The 19,718-nt window shown below is 40.1% G+C and overlaps 4 protein-coding genes across 9 annotated transcripts in view; 3 read left to right on the forward strand and 1 right to left on the reverse strand.

Moving 5' to 3' along the window:
• Positions 1-51: 51 nt before the first annotated feature.
• On the forward strand, positions 52-1,035 carry LOC134211408 (large ribosomal subunit protein mL46). The gene is made up of 2 exons (XM_062688224.1): positions 52-325; positions 384-1,035. Exons 1-2 carry the CDS (start codon positions 140-142, stop codon positions 999-1,001), a joined length of 804 nt encoding a protein of 267 aa, XP_062544208.1. The 5' UTR covers positions 52-139; the 3' UTR covers positions 1,002-1,035.
• Positions 1,030-1,971, reverse strand: LOC134211409 (ragulator complex protein LAMTOR4 homolog). Of its 2 annotated transcripts, XM_062688226.1 has the most exons (3): positions 1,805-1,968; positions 1,326-1,645; positions 1,030-1,246 (listed from the first exon to the last, which is right to left on the reverse strand). In XM_062688226.1, the coding sequence occupies exons 2-3, from the start codon at positions 1,472-1,474 to the stop codon at positions 1,072-1,074; spliced, it is 324 nt and encodes a 107-aa protein (XP_062544210.1). In that variant the 5' UTR covers positions 1,475-1,645; positions 1,805-1,968; the 3' UTR covers positions 1,030-1,071. The 2 variants fall into 2 exon arrangements, with proteins under 2 accessions (XP_062544210.1, XP_062544209.1); XM_062688225.1 differs by having other exon boundaries at positions 1,326-1,971.
• Positions 1,972-4,958: 2,987 nt separating this feature from the next.
• LOC134211410 (spectrin alpha chain) overlaps positions 4,959-19,718 on the forward strand; it is a 30,803-nt gene continuing 16,043 nt past the window's right edge. For all 4 annotated transcript variants that reach the window (XM_062688227.1, XM_062688228.1, XM_062688229.1 and 1 more), the window contains exon 1: positions 4,959-5,095. The gene's annotated coding sequence lies outside the window, so the exon portion shown is untranslated. The remainder of the gene's footprint in view (positions 5,096-19,718) is intronic.
• Positions 4,971-19,476, forward strand: LOC134211411 (protein sarah). Of its 2 annotated transcripts, none has more exons than XM_062688231.1 (2): positions 4,971-5,095; positions 16,861-19,476. In XM_062688231.1, exon 2 carries the CDS (start codon positions 16,897-16,899, stop codon positions 17,662-17,664), a length of 768 nt encoding a protein of 255 aa, XP_062544215.1. In that variant the 5' UTR covers positions 4,971-5,095; positions 16,861-16,896; the 3' UTR covers positions 17,665-19,476. The 2 variants fall into 2 exon arrangements, with proteins under 2 accessions (XP_062544215.1, XP_062544216.1); XM_062688232.1 differs by lacking the exon at positions 4,971-5,095 and adding an exon at positions 15,858-15,875.

Here is a 19,718-nt window from a genome sequence, read left to right on the forward strand (position 1 = left end):
ATGTCGGTTCACATCTCTAGATGTTTTTGTCAAGTCGATAACCAGAACAGAAACGTCAGTGACCAATGTGTGGTTCGGTGCTTTTGGTATTTTGAAGCGCTTTGCGTAACACGAACAAATTCATTTCCGAACAGTAAAAATGAGTCTTCGTGTAACAAAATCGATCCTCAATACCGGACGTGCCTTTCTGGTAAGACACGCGTCAATCAAAGCTACGACAGCTTCGGTTCCGGTTAAGGAGAAATGGGATCTCTACGCTGGGGTGCTGGTTGAGCGCCCGCCGGTGATCACCAAAACCATGGACCCCATAGAGGCTAACTTTAGGGTAAGTGGTCCCATGATCCCAAAACCAACAAAAGGTTTAAGTTATATTTTTTCCGCAGAGCATGCTAACGCAAATCGAGTTTGAAAACAGCCTGAAATCCAGTCACGAAATTCGGAAGGAGGTGGAAAAGCGCCAAGCCGAATTGCTGAAAGCGGGAAAGATCGATTTGGACTCGGAAGCGCTAAAGCAAACCGCCCAGGATCTGGAAGATGCCTACAATGATGAGTTCGGTAAATTCAGCCCTGCGCCGCGTGTAACGGAGGCCGACAAGAAGAACGACCAAAAATCGCTCAATCGGAAGCTGGAGGAAACGCTGGTGCTGCTGACGGAGCAGAAACTCGGAGACAAAGTTCATCTTCTACTACCCCAGGGGAAACACTCGGCCGGCGAATCATTACGGCAAACAGCCGAACGTGCCCTGAAGGAAAACGCGGGTGATGGTCTCAAAGTAACATTCTACGGAAACGCCCCGGTGGGATTCTACAAGTACAAATACCCAAGTGCAACCCGACAGGAGGCTGTTGGCGCGAAAGTATTTTTCTTCCGCTGCGCTTTAAATCCGGGCAGCCAACATCAGGTGGACCAAAAAGTTAATTTCAAGTGGTTGGTGCAATCGGAACTGGAGCAAACTCTGCAGGAACCTTACTACAATAGCGTATCTCAGTTCCTGCTGTAATTCTACGATGAATAAACACACATAGACATATAAAGAGGCATGCATTTATTTACAGAAGAAATTGCACATTTTAGGCCATAATTGCTCTTCCATCGCCGTCGCTATTGCCACCGTTTTGTTGCGATGTGTTCCGTCGCTTGACAACGTAAATCTTTTTGTTGGAAAGACAAATTGTGTAGCTGTGCTCCTCGTACACTATCGATATCTTCTTGCACGATCGTTTCCCGAAAACAGCTGGATCGACGCTGCAACAAAAAACAAACTTATTAAAAGATCTCACCATTGAAAACCAATTTGTTCTGCAGTTTAAACAAACTCAATTACCTCTCCGTCAGAGTCAACAGCCCACTGATGATGTTTGCACTTCGCTCATCGTTGTCCATCTCTCCCCCGGAAGCCAACACGGCACCATCCTCGGACATGATCAAATAACCGATCTGGTCCGGAACGGGGCGAGTGTCCAGGTCCAACATTTCCTCGTATTTGTTGAAGCGATGAACGGCAACCACAATGCTTCTGCTGCTACTGTTACTGCTTCCTCTATGGACTAAAGGCTGATTCTGATGTTGAGAATTAAGGCTACTGATGGCAATGGAACTCGGAATACTCCTATCAATAGATGGCGAGGAGCCTTCCAAACTGAGCTGACCGATCCGATTGAATTGTCAAATGAAAAAATGCGTAAACAATCGAACTGCTAGCAGGATCCAGTATTTTAGGGAACTCATCCAGATTTGATCCAACAATGGAAGACAGATTGGAGCGACGGAGCGCGGAATGAGATAGCGAACGAAGACACTGACCTTTAGCTTATCAGCAAAACGTTACTTCCAAGATAGCTTCCCGCTACTACAATTCGAGTCTCGGACTATTGATTTTTATTCCATCACTCCAACTTTTAAATTTATTTTTCTTGAAGAATGTTTTTATTTATTTCAAAATGACGATAGAAATATTGTACACAGTAAATTGTAATGAGCAAAACGCAGATAAAAAAAATCTAGCGTTTGATTTGAAAAAAGCCTATACTAAGTAGATTAGAGTTATACAGAGGATTTAAAAGTGGCCCTTCTTTGGAAAGGTTTATCGTGGTTTATCTTAAATAAGTCAAAAAATAGACTGAAACTAACAAACCAAATACAATTTATGGAGGGAAACCTCAATTATTCGTATACGCTAAAAAATCAAATTTAAAATTAAGTAATTTTTCCCAAGATTTTTCCAACAGTTTCTTTTAGGATTTGGTCCAATTCGTGAATTAAAATCAAATTAAACTTAACAGTGACAGTTTGGAAATTATGAAATCCCCTGGTCATAAGAATGGCTGGTGCTACCCAGCAATATCAATAAAACATCTATTAAAAATGATTCAATATTTGTCTTGCTCGGCGAGCAGGGTTATTTAGAGATTTTTGAACTGTCACTTTTAGGGTGAAATCAGGAGTGATTCAGTTTGATTCTAAATTTTCGACCACTATTCTAGTTTGCATCTGGAGCAAAATAGAACAAACTCGCTGGTTTCCCCAGCTGTGTTCTATTCATGTTTTTCAAATTTTCAATTAATTGAAATCATTATGTTACTGCCAAGAAAGGCGCCGGAATTGCAAAGTGGATTGATCCGTAGATAAAATGACGCATCCATACACCAAAACAATTGAAAAATATTTGAATCTCGTGATTCAATCGTGGTTCAAATCTGCAGAAAATAGAACGGAGCGTTATACCAGTTTTATTTTTTGACAGTTGACTGGTATAAAAACTGAATCTAGAACAGCTGCTGGGAAATTCAATGTTTCAGATTCATATTCAAACTGACAGCCCCGAACGATTTGAATCACTGCTGATTTTACTCTTAGGTTTAATTAGATTTAAATTCACGAATCGAACCAAAGCCTTAACATAGGGTAACTGTCCTATTTTGGACCCCTAGAGGAAGTGCATCCCAATATATGCTTATATCTATTGAAATACAGGTTCGATATGGGCGTGAGTGACACCATTTCAAAGATGAAAGTCTTATTTATTAAATAGAAATTCGAAATGAGCTTCAGTTATTGATAAATCAGTGAAATTTGCCATTTTCTGAAATGAAAATATTCTTCGTTTTGGACAGTGCAACATATTTTGGACCCCCAAATGTACACATTTTGGACACCCCCAATTTAGTCTCTTCTAAGGGTCTGTATCATTTGGAGAATTAAACTTGAAAGTGATAGTTCGAAAATTAAAAAATCACCCCGTTATAAGAATGGCTGGTGCTACCCAGCAATTCCAATAGGACATCGATGGAAAATGATTCGATATCTGTCAAAAGTAATCTTGCTCTGCGAGCAGGGTTATTCGATAATTATGGAAATGTCACTTCTAAGTTTAATTTCAGTCTAATTATCCGATTGAGACAGACCCTAAGTCGAATTTCTAATTTTCCCTGGTCAATTGAGCCGAAGCCAAGTCTTATCTTGCGATTGGCATACATCAATGAGAATATTCCTGCGTTTTAAATTCACAATTTCGACAAAAACTTTTTGTGTACGTTCTGAGATTTTCAGTGATGTATACTTTTAAGCGTAACGCATTGTAACGCTCGCCTTCTTGAACCTGGGTGCTGCGGATAGAGCCGCTTTTCTGCGCTCAAGCGAGCAGAGGGATATTTTGAAATCACTTCCATAAACTAAATTATTTTGCAGTTCCTTGGCTGTCAAACATTTCCCGCTCTTCGAATTTCTCTTTCCACGAGGGCGCACAAATGCGCTAGACTCTACATGACTTTACGATTGTTTACATACATTGATGCTCCAATCAGCTGCTGAATCTCGTGAAATTTTGTAACGAGTGCTTTTTAGTTGCATTCCTACTAATTTTCCACTCGAAATATAATGTGAAAATATGTTTTACAAAGAATATAAAACTCAAACAAAGTTCATTTTTATTTTTCCCCAAATAATAACAATACTTCTCAATATTAGATCATAAACGAACATAACCACAATCTTCAATGTTTGGCTCCGGCACAATAGAAAATTTTGGCTTCAGTTTGACAACCAAATCGATTCTATCCGCACCACCCAGTCTTGAACAAACTAATTTTCTCGAAATTTCATCTAAATATCGCTTTTTCGCACGGGAAGCCAGTGAAACGAGTTTTTTTTTTTAATTATTTATTAGAGTGATTTTTAAGATATCGGTGAAACGAGTGAAACAGATACTGAACAATATAGACGAATCCAAGTAAAAATAAGAAGAAGACACACGACGGTGTTAACTTTGACAGATCCTACAGCTCAGCATAGGGAGATCATTTTAAAATGCTTATAATAAATTCTAGACAAATTGTAATTAAAATCTGATTGATGTACGGTACGGAAAAAGTTCCGAATTACATATCTGGAAGCTTATCTCAATTTTTTGAATTTTTTTCAAAAATGTATCTATCATACAGTTCGGAACTTTTTCCGTATCATACATCAATCAGATTTTAATTACATTTTGTCTAGAATTTATTATAAGCATTTTAAAATGATCTCCCTATGCTGAGCTGTAGGATCTGTCAAAGTTAACACCGTCGTGTGTCTTCTTCTTATTTTTACTTGGATTCGTCTATTAATTTCCTGAAGCCAATGGGGGAATTAGCAGCGACATTGTTTTTAGTTCAGAAATCAGGAAAATGTCGCCAGGAGGGTCCAAAATGTGTAGGGGTCCAAATCAAGTTGGTTACCCTATATTTTACAAAAATTGAACCAAAAAATGTTATTATATTTTAAATCACAGACACATTTTAAATGTTTTTGTTTGTTAATTTCATTTAACTGTGTTACATTCTGGTGACTTTTCGTGACAGCTCGTGACGCAACAGTGACGCTCGGATGACACTTTTGCATCATTGAAAACAAAAACACAGTCATTGCGTCATCATCACCGCTGCTTTACTGATGGGTCGAGCTCGGATGGATCGTCGCTGGCAGCCATTTTTACAGTTTGTCGTTAGCCATCGCCGTGCAAAGTTCGTGAAACGTTCCGCGTAGTGAAAAGTGAAAATTTATTGGAAAATTTGTCCCAATTCGAAGTGAAAATTGTGCAAAAACGTACCCAAAGCTGTAAGTAAGCCTTTCGGTGTATTTTTGCTTTACATACGCTTGTTTTGGTCCATTTTCTGCGGATTTTCGGTCACCACTGGAAAATTTTCACTTGACGGTGACACACCCAAACTCTGTTGGATGATGGGTGAACAGAAGAAAATTAAATTGGACCACTTCCGCAGTACATCGGAACAAGCTAACCAGTCGCATTACGAACCCTGCGTTTTTCACCAAATGCCGATGATACCGTTGCACCGTCTCTTTTTTGCTCTTTTACCATTGCTGTGCCCAAAACACTGTGCTTTTCAAACGATTATTTTCTGGCCATTTTGCTGCGGGACATGGGACGAAAAATCGATAATATCACCGATATGGGGAAGGTCACCGATTCTCAGCGAAGATGGAATTTGTAAAAAAATTACAGTAAAGAAGATTTTGAAAAGTCAATTTTCAATTTAGTGAATAGTATAATTTAATCTAGTTTAATTTTAAACAACATGAAATTGCTCATTTCCGAATTGAGAAGACATGAAAAAACGATTACGTCATCATTCTGTAGCTATTTTTAGTCCATTACGGTGTTTTATGCTGCTGTCAGTTTGCTCTCCCCTTTTTGCTTCTGATGCTTCGCCGGTGGGGTGGGGTGGTTGTCATTCCATAAAACATCAATGTTGACGATGATGATGATCGATGATGGTGATTGCGTGGAGGAATGCGAATTATGCGAAGTACTTGAAAAAAATAATCAAAAAGAAGCAAAAGTTGTGGTGGTGTTTATGAATGATTGTGTGCGCAAAGAGAAAAGTGAATTGAACAGAAGAAAACTTTCTAATTGGATGATTATGCTGATATGATCGAAGAAGTACATATGTATGTCATAAATAATAATTATTATTGAGTGAATTATTTGACATTTGGAATAGAAATAATATTTATGGGTAAGTCTGTAAGTTTAACTTACAAAACTTGACTTGAAAACGAATGGAACATCCAAAGACATTCATTCAACTCACAAGTCGAACACATTTTAAGCTTTGTTCAACTAAAATTTCTTGTTCTATTAAATAACTTTCTCGTCCGTAATTGTTTTGGTTTGGAAATGGACAGAAGTAGATGGTTTTCTGCTCTCATCTTTTTTATCTACGCTTTAGGGTATCCATATTATTTCGAATTCCCCGTTGGACTTGATAAATGATACGCTGTTGTCCGAATATGCGTAATTCTGTTGGTGCTGGAGATGTCATTCACAAGTGATTTGCGTTCTGTTTTTCAATACTGATGGTTTAAACACAGAGAAACAGACGTCTCACTCCACACATCTTCCATCGTTCATCTTTTTAACGGTAGATTCAATTTTTTGTAGGTGGTCGATCGGCCACCGATGGCGCTTCCATCGGTTTTGCTTGTGTTTGACGTATGCTCACTACCGCAACCTGGTTGCCGCTTGTCCATCTACAGTGCATTTAGCATTGGGAAATAATGTTTCCGTGACGATGATTTTGATTTCATTTTGTTCTAAGTGAGACGTCTGTTTCTATGTGGTTTAAATTACCATATCCGACCAACGTCTCTCGTAGTAATTCGATTGTTGTAGGTGATGGAGCGATTCCGGGTAATTTCGGGCCACTGTTCACTACGACCAGATAAAAAAAATCCGTCAATAAATTGTGCCTGGTGGGCCGGCGTAGTAATAGTAATAGACACTGGCCAGGATTCGACAGCACATAGTCTGTGTGACTTCGCAACACCAGTACAGGCTCTACACTACATGTTGCTCCACTTCGTCATCCACGTTCTTCCAGTAGACATAATTCCGAGTGATGGATTCCATTCGGGTAACAAAAATATCAGACCCTTTACCCTCATAAGCCTTCACGTAATTAATGAACGGGTTCAATGATCCGTAAGCAAAATGATGCATCTTCCGTGTCGTCACCGCATGCATGCATAGTCAGACTAAGGCCTGTGCAGTGCATAGAAGTCTTCTCCATTCAGCACAGTACAGTCCATGATTGCACGTCGCCAACCACGCGGTCTGCGGAGGGTCCGCAAATCGTCCCCCACCTGATCGATCCACCTTGCTCGCTGTGCACCTCGCCTTCTTGTTCCCGTCGGATCGTTGTTGTCGAGAACCATTTTCACCGGATTACTGTTTTAATTCTTGCTAAGTGCCCGGCCCACCGTAGTCTTCCGATTTTGCTGATGCAACTCGTGGTTCATTCGCCCCCTCCAGGTACGGTCCGCCATCTGCACCCACCATAGATGGTACGCAGCACTTTCCTTTCGAAAATTCCCAGTGCGCGTTGGTCCTCCACGATCTTCCAGGTCTCTTGTCCGTAGAGAACTACTGGTTTAATAAGCATTTTGTAGATAGTCAATTTGGTACGGCGACGAACTCAATTCGATCGGTGCGTTTTGCGGAGTCCATAGTACATACGATTTCCTGTCATGATGCGTCTCCGAATTTCTCTGCTGATATAGTTATCAGTGGTCACCAGGGAGCTTAAGTACACATATTCTCCAATCAACTAGATTTCGTCACCACCAATACAAATTCGTGGTGAGTGGCTTACGTTGTCCTCTCTTGAGCCTCTTCCTATCATGTACTCCGTCTTCGGCGTGTTGATGATTAGTCCAATCCTTTCAGCTTCGCTTTTCAGTCTGATGTAGGCATTCGCCGATGTTATCGCCTTTTTGTAGATGCAACACACGACTGTTCTATGACACTACACCGAACGCCAGTACCCCGAAAGGTCACTACACCGAATACCCCACTAACCTGAAAGGCCTTTATCCCGAAAATCATATTAATATATCACGCTCTAATTTTTATTATTACTTTTGCATATCCTAATACTTGAGCCGGGAGCGCTCGGGATAATGCGAAAGAGCGAATGCCAGAGACAATGTTTATGTAGAGACCAGCGGAGAGAATGAAAGCAATTCTGTCTTCACGACCTTCACAGGGAAGTAGTGAAAACGTGATGTGACTTTCAGTATAAGCAATTATTTCTTTTTGTAATTGTAATTGCGCCCCTTCCCGGATGTCAACTCACCATTTCGCAGCCCGCAGAATATCACTGTGGAAGCGGATATATCTCCACTGGTAAATGTTTTCTTTCTTTTAAACAACGCGGTAGCCCAGAATAAGACGGATGAGTAAATAAATACTACTTTCATTATTTTGAATATCTTATTTTTGACTGATTAGTTTCTATTTTGAGACGCAATCTAATAAAGTGATAAAGTGAACGAGAAAATAAATACTTTTTTTTTAAATTTTTTGAAAAATTCGGTGTAATGCTAATTTGAGGTAGTGACCATTCTGGGTAATGGGTTATTCGGGGCAATAGCCTTTCGGGGTACTGGCGTTCAGGTTAGTGACATTCGGGGCAGTGTCGTAGAATCCACACACTCTGAAAAATCTTCACGTCATATTTACCTGAAAACAAATGTGGTTCTCATCCACCCTACTTTTCACGTAAGAGTGACCTGAATGACAAGTAACCTGAACAAAATTTAGTTTCCTTGAGTTACGTGATGTATCCGGTGACTCTGACTGGATCTTCCAGTGCTAATGACGTGAAGCTAGAAAGTAGTTACGTGTTTGATCAGGTGAACCTGACGTGATTTGTACGTACTGGTTACGTGAAATTTTAGTGAAAACTACAAGGGAGCAGGTAACCACTACATGTTTTGAAATGTATTGCAATATAGTGATTTTGAAATTAATGCAAAAATGAACAGGGACTGCCCATTAAAGGGAATATTTTTCGCGTTGTTGATGCATTGATACAGGGAATGCCGTCATTTTGTTGCTCCGTCTCTTCACGGTCACGAACTTCCTGCTGACTGGCTCCGAAAAATCGAGTTTTGTCTGTTCCGCAGCCGTTTGTATTGTGAACCGTTCGCCCTCGTGCGGTGTTGCAGCAATCTCACCCATGCTGCATTCTTTTCCTCAACTAACTGCTCTCATTAGCCTTCATACCAGTCGTTTCTCTTATCCGGGGGCACCGTGCTTGTGCAGCGGTTGCGATGCTTCCAATGGCGGATCGAATATCTCTCCAGCAATCTTCAAGGGGCGCTGCGCCTAGCTGCTTTTCCGTTGGGAGTGCCACTCCCAGCTGCTGCGCGTAGTCTTGGGCTAGTTTACTGTATTGTAGTCGCCTAGTGTTAAGCCGCAGCGACGACTTCGATGCGTGTTGTACACCGTCGAGAGTTTTGAGCGCAGACATACTGCAACGAGGTAGTGGTCGGATTCAATATTCGCACTGCGGTAAGTGCGGACGTTCGTAATGTGGGAGAAGAATTTACCGTCGATTAGAACGTGGTCGATTTGGTTTCCGTTTCTTGGTTAGGTGATTTCCATGTGACTTTGTGGATGTTCTTGCGGAAGAAGAAAGTGCTTCGGACTACCATTCCGCGGGAGGCTGCGAAGCGGAGTGTAAAATAATCGAACATATTGGGGGAAGTCCACCTATCTTCATTTGTCAGCTCATTTCCAGACATATAGTCGATTGTGGACTGTCAATATTCGGTTGAATATTAGTTATTGAATATTTATGCACATTCTACAAATTGATAAATTATCTGAAATCTGAACACGTTTTAAATGAGTAAAGTAATTTATCACATAGAACTGAATCCGATTTTCATCCGCGAGGCACTTTCAACGGTAAACATCATTATAAATAATGCTAATTATGTTTTTTTCTGCTCTCAGTGACAGTCGAATGAATGAGTTGGTGAAGTAGTCGTCTAACTGTGTCATTATATGTTTTGAATAATCATGCGATGTTTATCAAAATTCGGACAGAAGTTGCTTCACGAAAATGAATATTCTAAGTTCTGCTGCAGAGATTTACCGTGTCGTCACCGGTAACAATAATTTGAAACCGATCGTAAGATCGTTGAAATTCCGTTCCTTCGATTAGAATCATTTGGCGTTTTTTTAGTAGGCTCGACACACTGGCCGTAGCCTCATATGATGATTCCTTAAGAGTTAGCCTTCGATGTTTTGAGAAAATTCTGAAAGTTGCTCGCTTAGTGGACTTCAGTTTTTGTAGCTCGGTCGAGAACCATGCCGGTAAATAACGTACGCCAGGATGTGTGGAAGTGTTAGAGTGGAGCTTCCTACAAAGACATAAGGTCTGCATTAAAATGTATACGGTGCTCAAAATTACGGCACTAACCCATCTTACCTCGTGACGCATCTTGCCCCAGCTTATAACTACCTATTATCCATTTCATCGTTCGTTTGTCCGTCCCAGAGTATATGTAATTAAGTGTAGCGACATGTGCCGCATTTGAAAGGTCTCCTGCTCGTTTGGAACAGTATTTTGTATTTGTATGGGAATGACAGATGAATTTTCTTCCAATTCTGACAGTGTCGCCACTCTTAATTACATACACTCTGGTTTGTCCAGTGGCGTCTGGTCGGCCTGTTCAAACTGTTCATTGCACAGGTAAGCAAACTAATGAAGATTATATTTTGGTCCTATGTTCGAAAACATAGGTGCACTGGTTGCTAGAAAACAGAGCAGTTGCAACAGCTACGTTGAATTTTGTTTCTGAGCCAGGCCACACATTTGGAGTATAGGCTAATAGGTAGCCATCCTTTTTGTATTCAGGCGTTTGGTGTTTGTATCATTCCAATGCACAAAAAGATAACCTTGCATCAAAACACGTGCTTTTTTGTCTCTGCCCGTCTACATGTAGAACACGAAGCGATGCAACAAACCTTGCAACGAAACGGCGTCGCAGTTCGTTCAAGTTTACGACGTGAACGAAGGAGAAAATATGAGAGAGAATTTTGAGGAAAATTTTCTCTCTGTTCGTCTGTTTGGGAACGAACCGCTGCAACACATTGCGAGCATAATATCGACGCCTTCTCACATTTCGTTGCTACTCGTTCAACTTCAAATTTGAACGAGCAAAAGACAGACTCTTTTGTCGCTTCAACTAATATGGAATGCGCGGAATACAAAACTACACATGATACGGATGTCAGTAGTAACAACAGTACATATTTGACTGAGTCCATGGGGAGCACCTTGGTTCAGCATTGTTATTTGAACGTAGTTGATTAATTGTTCTCAGCATATTACGTGGCCGAGTTGTCACTAGCACTGCTCTTCTATTCCAATACTGTTTGTTCAAGTTCATAGATTTCGAGGATGTATCTGCATGTGGAACATTGTTTTACTAATAAATCTGCAATAAAATTGTATCTTGTTTAATATGTGGCTCAAATATAGGTGTAATGATCTGCATAACCTCACTTTTTCAATGAAAATTTAACCGGTTACATGATGCTTTTCCCTTGCTAACGGCCAACAACGAAAAGTGAGCTTTATAAAGATTTTTTTCCGATGGTCACTGGGGGCGCCAGTGCCAGTTATAGTTATATGGTAGGGTACCACTTGAAACATAGCGTGCTAGCGCCCCACCTCTTAAACCACTAGTGTACAACACTAACGAAAAAACCTCATACGAGCGAGCCTGTACGGGCGTTTCAGGACCGCGTACGTGCTGAAGGGTTAATAAGAATGTTATTTGATTATGAACAGTTTTGAACAGGTTCCCAATTATTCCAGGCGCTGCCCCTGGATTTGTCCATTTGCGCTTTGATGTTGCATGAAGAAGAGAAGAAGCAGAGAGATGATATTTGAAAATATTCGCACAGGAACCCATACGGAGAATTTTTTGATACTCTTTTCAAAAATTCTAGAATCAATTTAATAGAAAGGATATTTTGTGATATCACACTTGATACAGAAAATTTATACCATCACAAACATTGCGCTCCGCTCGCTTCCAAATCCTCTTCTATAAAACATTCTTCATGCCTGCCGTAGCCTAACGGAACTATCAAATCGATACATTTGCCTCTACTTATATCATGAACATGTACGTCTAAGTTTGGAAGATGGCAAGAATCCACTGACGGTAGAAATGGGGACCTTTATGATACAGGTTCTGCTTGGGCGTCTAAGTGGCCAGTTAGTAGCAGTAGTGGAAGGACTGGAAACAGCAAACCATTTATGGTACGGAAAGCTCGAAATAACTTGATACTTGCCTTCTGGAGAACACAGGACACAGAGCGGAGGAATAGAGACTAGATTATCAAACTCCTATCCCCGACGTACAATAAAATGGTTAAACTCGCTCCAGGCGCATTCTGCACCAGTCCTACCCTTGCAGTCATGGCCGAACCCGGCGTTCTCCCATTCGAATGACTGGCTCTTCAATTACTACCGTTTCTATCTATTCGTCTCCTGGCGAATAACAATGGAATAAGCAATGTACCCATTACTCACAGAACAGCTAAATTATTTGCAGAAAAAAAATTCAACTATCCCTAGTATTCTCCAACGCAGTACAGATCGGAAATGGAACTCACCTAAGCCAATAAACATGTGGGAATTCAAACAGCATACCAGAGCAGGTGATCCTCACGATAAATTCCGTCATGTAATGCAAGAATTGCTTGAAAATCGCCTTCGAGGATTCACTACACTTTATACTGATGGGTCCAAGGCGAAACAAACAGTCAGCAGGAGTCTGCGGTACAAACATTGACATCGACGTAGCTCTCCCAAAACTGTAGTTTGTGTTTTCAGCTGAAGCATACGCCATCCACCTACCAGTCGAATCAGACCCGAGAAAATCGACTAGCCATCCTTTATGACTGCCTTTTAGCTTTAGAAATGGGTAAATCAAATCATCCATAGATCCAAAAAGTTGAAGCTGACATCCAGAACAAAGAAGTTTTATGATGTTGGTTATCAGGTCATGCCAGAGATGCGATAAAAGAAGTTAAACGGATCATACGACTACGCTGGGACGACGTTCGGCATTCCTCACGAGACCTCAAACTCCGTGAAATAACACACTCTACAGTTTCATGGATTGACAATAAAGTACCATCAGACCAACGAGTCCAAAAGAACGGACATACAGGACTCACTCACAAGTCACAATACTTAATAAAAGGATCAACCTCTCCCGTATATGAATGCTGCGGAACAGTCATCAATGCGCAACATATCCTCCTGGACTGCAAAAAATGCCAAGACGAACGTGAAAAATCTAACGTCGACTCATCCAGCCTTTTAACAATACTCCCGTAGTAATGTTCACGGCCGTGTGGTTAGCGACGTCAATCGTGTAGTGGCATGTGCTAGGGAGTGCTGGTTCGATTCCCGCCCGGTAAGGAGGAAACTTTTCGTCATCGAAAAATTCTTCACTTGTCCACTGGGTGTTATGTGTCCTGTCCGTTGGCTAATGCTAGGTGTTAAGTGTTCAGTATGTACGACCTCTGGTCGAAGACGGTGTTCCTGACTCTTTCACAATCCTGAGGACTAGCAACCCTTTAACCAGAGACCGGCCGAGTGCAAAACTGTCGAAATGGCAATGGTATGAAAATGCATGAAATCGTGAAAATAATACTGGCAGCACTTGCACCTTTTGCTTCTTACGGATGCAAAATGTAAGTCGAATTGGAACCGCTTTTAACGGTTCGATTGGAAACAAGATGGCGTCTTTGCCGATCTCTTATTCCAGTATTTCTACAAGTCTAAACATATAGCATACCTTAAGGTCAAGTTCTGATTCCAAAACTCTCGCGTTTTCAAGGGTAGGTATCCCATTCAAAACGGAAGCCACGCACAACTGTCATTTTTATTATTCCACGCATGCTGCATGAACTCCGGGAGGCTTGTCCTTAAAGAAGCAAATCTATAATAAATTGTACCTTTTAATCTTTTCAGACTATGAGCTTTTTATCACTTGCTAAATAATATCTCGATTTCAAAGTTCGAACATCGAACAAAAAATTAAACGTTTCATATATATGTGTACTATTCACTAATTAATAAAGCTAGTAGTCTGAATAGGTTATTGCTGGTTACAATCACACTACCAAAATAACGATTTATCTAACATTTTTGTTATGATTCATTCAACTCACTGCAAGTCTGTAACGGTAGTGTTAGTAGAAAAATCCATTGAAGAGTGAAACCATGATCACGTCGATTGACGTACATATTTAGAGCACAGTACCAGTAGGGTAGTTGAAGCAGGTGTTACGCCATACTTCTGTGTTCTGACCCTCTTTAGTTTTCTCTTCCCTTTACTGCAACGACAACCATACTCGTTGTTTTAAGATGTTAGTTCTGTGTATGGCGCCAACACATTATTTCTAGACATGCCTGCAATCTATTCCAATTGGTAAATCCATTGATGGATGCTTTTGACGACCATCAAGCGCAGGATAGGAATCGAAACAAAATTACATTTAATTTATAATGTCCAATTTTCCAATCGTGTTTAGACAAATCCCAACCCAATAACAAATACTTTCTGTTATGAAACGATGCATAAGACTCCAAAAAAAATAACGTTTATAATAGCACAGCAGCCCTAGCGGCGAAACAAGCAGACGCTCTGCTTACGTACGGGCCTCGCCAGAATGCTAATCGAACCAATTTGTATTCCCATCTCGTTGTGATTCTCGTAACACATTTTAGTAGCCGCGAAAGGTGCCGTCACTTATTTTCCTGCTAACGTTGATTGGTATAGGAGTGCTTTCTCACTAGTATCCGTTGCGGTGCTAGTCTTCATATTTGAATTCGACAGAACTGGAGTGATCGATAAGATAAAACGCAACGTAAGTAGGCTACGTTAGTGTGCGGGATGAACGACATTTGGGTGGATTGCGCAACAGTGCATGTCTTCTGTTTTGGATGAATAGCTTAGTATGAAACCTCCACATTTATATTCTGACTTTATTCGGTAGATAGGGGAAAGTGGGGTAAGATGGCCATATGGGGCAAGACAGCCAACGTTAATTATGCCTTAAGTGAGCATTATATTCACATTATTATTACAAGGGATGGTTCACAATAATGTAAAAGGGCTATACAACTGAAAAATGCACTTTGACAACCTCACTTGTTCTTGTAATATTGATTTGAAGATGGTTTAGTTGAAATTCGAATTTTCTTATAATTTTCTAGTTACATAATTTAACAATTGAAGCCTAAATTACTCATTTTCAGGACAAATTGATATTTACCGAAGCTTTTATATAACTATAGCCTATATACAATAATAATTTGAGGAGATTCACAGTAATTAGGTTCGATAGGATATAAATCTTTGGATACACGTCGACTTGGGGCGGTATTGCCAACTGTATAGGAACAAGGTCATCTCCAGGATTAAGAGTGGCCTAACACTTAAATGCATTTAAAAAATGATCAAAATAGTTTCTGCTTGAATCAGAGATAATTTAAAACAAGAATATGGTTTTAACAGTAGAAATTAGTTTTAGGCAAATTCTGATATTGTCGTAGTGCCAGTTGTCAAGAAATCAACATGAAATACGACATTTTTAAACGAAGCATCATTTCATCATAATCCATAAAAGTGCAAGAAATGTGTCCCCTATTCTAAATAAATTTAGCACACTTTTGATATAGTTTTGGTCCAGGCTCGTCTTGCCCCGAGGGGTGGTCATATTGCCCCATATGGTAAATATAGGCATCATAAAAACAGCCTTTTAAAACCAGTTTATAAGATACTGAAACTTTATTAATCAGTGTTTATTGATACTTATGTCAAAGACGGGTCATCATAAAGGTGTTTCATGGAGAAATCAGCAGAATTTGAAGCAGTGTCACTATTTTACAAGGGTTACCGCTTAGTATGGCCTTCTTGCCCCACTTTCCCCTACGAACTAAATCTGGCTAGTTCTTGATGACTTGTTATCGCAATTAGCTTTTAAAATCTTACTGTAAGTACATAAATGCGATGCTGTGTAGTTGTAGTACAAACTTATCAGAATAAGAAACTGCAGGTGATGGTGATGATGATTCAAATAAGTAATGAAAGAAAATTGCTTCCTCTACTGCATCAAATACCGTTTTGTCACATTTGTCACTTGAGAAAAAATGCAAATGGAAACACAAGTGGAAACGTTCCAGAGTATGCGATTACCTTGATACATTGCAGTAGTAGTATCGATTTTCAACCATGCTCACTCTCTGGCTACTCGACAGTCGTCGTTATGGAAAGGGTAAAAGAAGACGCGCGTCGGTATCATCGGCACCCGGTGTAATTTCGATGTGTTGTTTTCTGGTTATTGCTTCAGTAATTCAAAGCCGTGGTGTGGATCGAAAATCCTAGAAAATCATCATCGCCTGTTTGTTTCCCATCATACCTTTAGTGAGAAGTCATAACACATAATGCGGTCCAACAATATTCCTTATGTCGAGAGGAATATTTTAATACTTTAATATTGTAAAATTTAATCCTAGATGCGCTTGAGATGTTTCAACAATCGACTTGGTTGATGTTTTAATCTTAAATTCATTGTAGTTTAGGGACAAACGCCTCACAATACGACGATGGCTATTGAAGTCCTCTTGTCACGTTTTCAATAGCACAAATTTAAGTCGATCAACATATCTAGAAATTTATTTTTCTCATGGCTTTGACACATAAAAGTTTAAAAAGGAATTCCACTGGCGTCTTTTGATGTAGCTATTTGTGCCTCTGAAATCGTATTCAACGAATTATGAGACGTTTCACCAATCTCCTCCTCCACTCTACTAGAATAGTCACACCAACACGAATTCACATTTCCTTGTTCTAACTAAACACTCGCCAATCGTCACAGAAGTGCCTGCAAGTGATTGCAAATCTGACTGGCTCTTTCTCTCTTTTTCTCTTTGATTACACTGGCCACCCCAAAACGACTGCACCGTAATGAACTTTAGATAGCCATCGAGCTCTGTAATTAAAGTTTTCCAAAAATGGCTCAATCAATCGCTACTACTGGGGGCGATAGCGGAGATTTAGATGAGAACCTGTTCATAAACCCGTCCGACGGCCTTCCGAACGAGCACCCGGCTTTGCCCAGTGCCTATGACTCGGACAACGAATCCAATCCAGTGGATGATGATCTGCTGGAAGACTTGCCGACGTCAATTATCGTAACCAACATCCACTCGGAGGTGTTTACCAGTGACGAGTTGAAGGCTCGTATGGAAGAACTGTTTAAAACCTTCTCGGAGAACACCACCTTCCAGTGGCTGAAAAGTTTCCGACGGCTACGGGTGAACTACGATACCGCCATTGCCGCAGCGAACGCACGCATTCAGCTGCATCAGTATCCCTTCGGAAATTCCATTATAACCTGCTACCTTGCCCAACCGGTGACACCGGTTTCTAACACCAATCTCAAACCTCCGGCACCGGTCAAACAGTTCCTCATATCTCCGCCTGCATCCCCTCCGGCTGGATGGGAACCGGCAGAAGAAAATGAACCCCTGGTTAATCACGACCTATTGGCGGCGTTGGCCAGTCTGACGCCGGGAGAAATTCACGAAATCCACGCCCAATCCGAAAGTCATCCCGGCATTGTGCTACACACGGCCCATGGAGGTGCGGTGGATGACGATCTGAACAATCGGTCGTCCGGTGGAAGCAGCTTCGACGAGGATGACGATAACAGTGGCGGCTGTTCGCGAAAAGGCCGAATCGTGCAAACTCGTTGCCCGGAGCGGCAGAATTCCACCTAAAGCGGCATCGCGGGTTGACCTCGATACAGTTTTTCTTAGATAATAATTGTGATTTTAATAATGAAACTCTTTATGTTCGTTGTTATTCTTTTGTATGTTTAGTGCCGCTTGAAAAAAGCGCATAAGCAATTTGTTTTTGTTGGTGCAGCTGCTAACTGAAATGCGTATAAACATAGTTCTACTAGTTATTTCGGTCAACATCGTCTTTCAGTGAGAGTCGTATTTTATGTAAATAGTAAAGAATGGGTGAATCATTGTAAATATACACGATTGTTTTAACAGAATCTCCATTCATTTTTTAGCATAAATGCTTTGAATAACAATTTTAGTTTAATCAATAGGTTTAAAGTCTGTTAGCTTCCAAATTTGTCAAAATCGTTGTAGGTGAAATTTTGCGTTCGATGCTGAGTATCAAGTTTGGCTATGAAATACCTTAATCGATCTAATCAATAAATTTGTTAGACACCAGAGTTTAGATTCCATAAAACTTAGGACTGCAGAGTGTGAATGAGTGGGTGTTGGTCGCTAAGCTACACCATCAAAATAGTATGACTGATGGCTTTCGTATAGCTTTAATCACTGTTATTGCTATTCTTTTGAACATACCAATTACCAAGACAATATCAAAACTGCAAACTTCCGAAGGTATAAGCTGTCTTGATAGTATTGTTCTTTGAAAAATGAGTGGAGCCACAAACAGTCGAATTTGATTCAAAATTCTCGTTTCTCTTTGTTGTACTTATACTCACCTCTGAAGGAAGCATAAAAATATCATGCATGATTAGAATGAACACATATAACAGTAGATTCCGAGAAATCAAAATTAGGAAAACTGAGTCAAATTGATTAACGACTGTATGTTCCGCTCGATGGACAGTGTTTTTTGTGCGTCCTTTGTTCGGAATGATTTGGAGCTGGGAGCGCGATTTTGATTTGTATGCTACTTTGACCAATGACAAAAAGCAAATCAGCTGAAGTCTAGAGTTGTTTCCAAGCCTTTGTACAGAGAACAATAAATATTAATTAAATTGGATTGCGCACGAATCCAGATTACCATTTGACTAGCCACCTCGCTATTTTGGAGGCATCAAGTTCAGTTTATATGATAGCTAGGCTGTTTTGCCAAAAACGTTAATATAAATCTAGGAAAATGAGAAAAACACTGACGACTAGATTCACTAATTAAGCCAAATCAATTTATACGAAGTGGTAGATTTTTCCGAATCTAATTTAAAATATGTTTGCTCAAAAATAACAAAATAGTGGACATTGGAACTCGATGTTCGGCTACCAACACCCACCGAGGAAGCAGCTTGTTGAAATACATAGATCGTATCCATTAATCTGCCTAGTATAATTTTTCACATCTGAAACTTAATCCGGCTGGTTGGTTGGTTGGCTGAAACTTATCATTTATGTAATCGAGAAATAAATAAAGTAAAACAAAGTGAGACTCGGTAGTTGTGAAAGGAATCTCGTGTAGAGCCATTGGGTAAGCTTTAGAAATGAAGGAAACAAAAACTTTATAGTTGATGCATTCAATCGGATGAAACTGAATTAAATAAGTCATAATGTAGGAATCGCATTAAGTAGAGAAGCGAACATAGCCGTAGGAAAAGAAAGTGAAAGCAAAGCGGCAATAATAAGAAACACTAGATGTGAAATCCTAAATGAAGTTGTAACATGCGAAATGCAAGAAGACTATTTTTAGATGAAAATCAATACAGTGTAAAACAGAGAAGAATCGATCAGATTTAATTTATTGAAAGATATATACTGTGTACTTGTCAATAAAGTTTGAATAGATTCAGACCTGCATCGTCGCATTCACTTTAATTCGAAATACAACCCTCAAGAATTGAACGCTCATAACAAAACGTGTTCGATATTGCTTCGACCATATGTCACAAATACGTGACTTCTCGTGAGTTATATAACAGAAAGCACAGCAATGGTAAAACAGCAAACATTTAATAAGATATAATCGGTATGTGCACAGTGGGACCAATTCGCATAATCAAAAGTAAAAAAACGTGTTGAAGTTTGTCGAAAAG

Source organism: Armigeres subalbatus, chromosome 2 (assembly GCF_024139115.2).
Source record: "Armigeres subalbatus isolate Guangzhou_Male chromosome 2, GZ_Asu_2, whole genome shotgun sequence".
NCBI lineage: Eukaryota > Metazoa > Arthropoda > Insecta > Diptera > Culicidae > Armigeres > Armigeres subalbatus.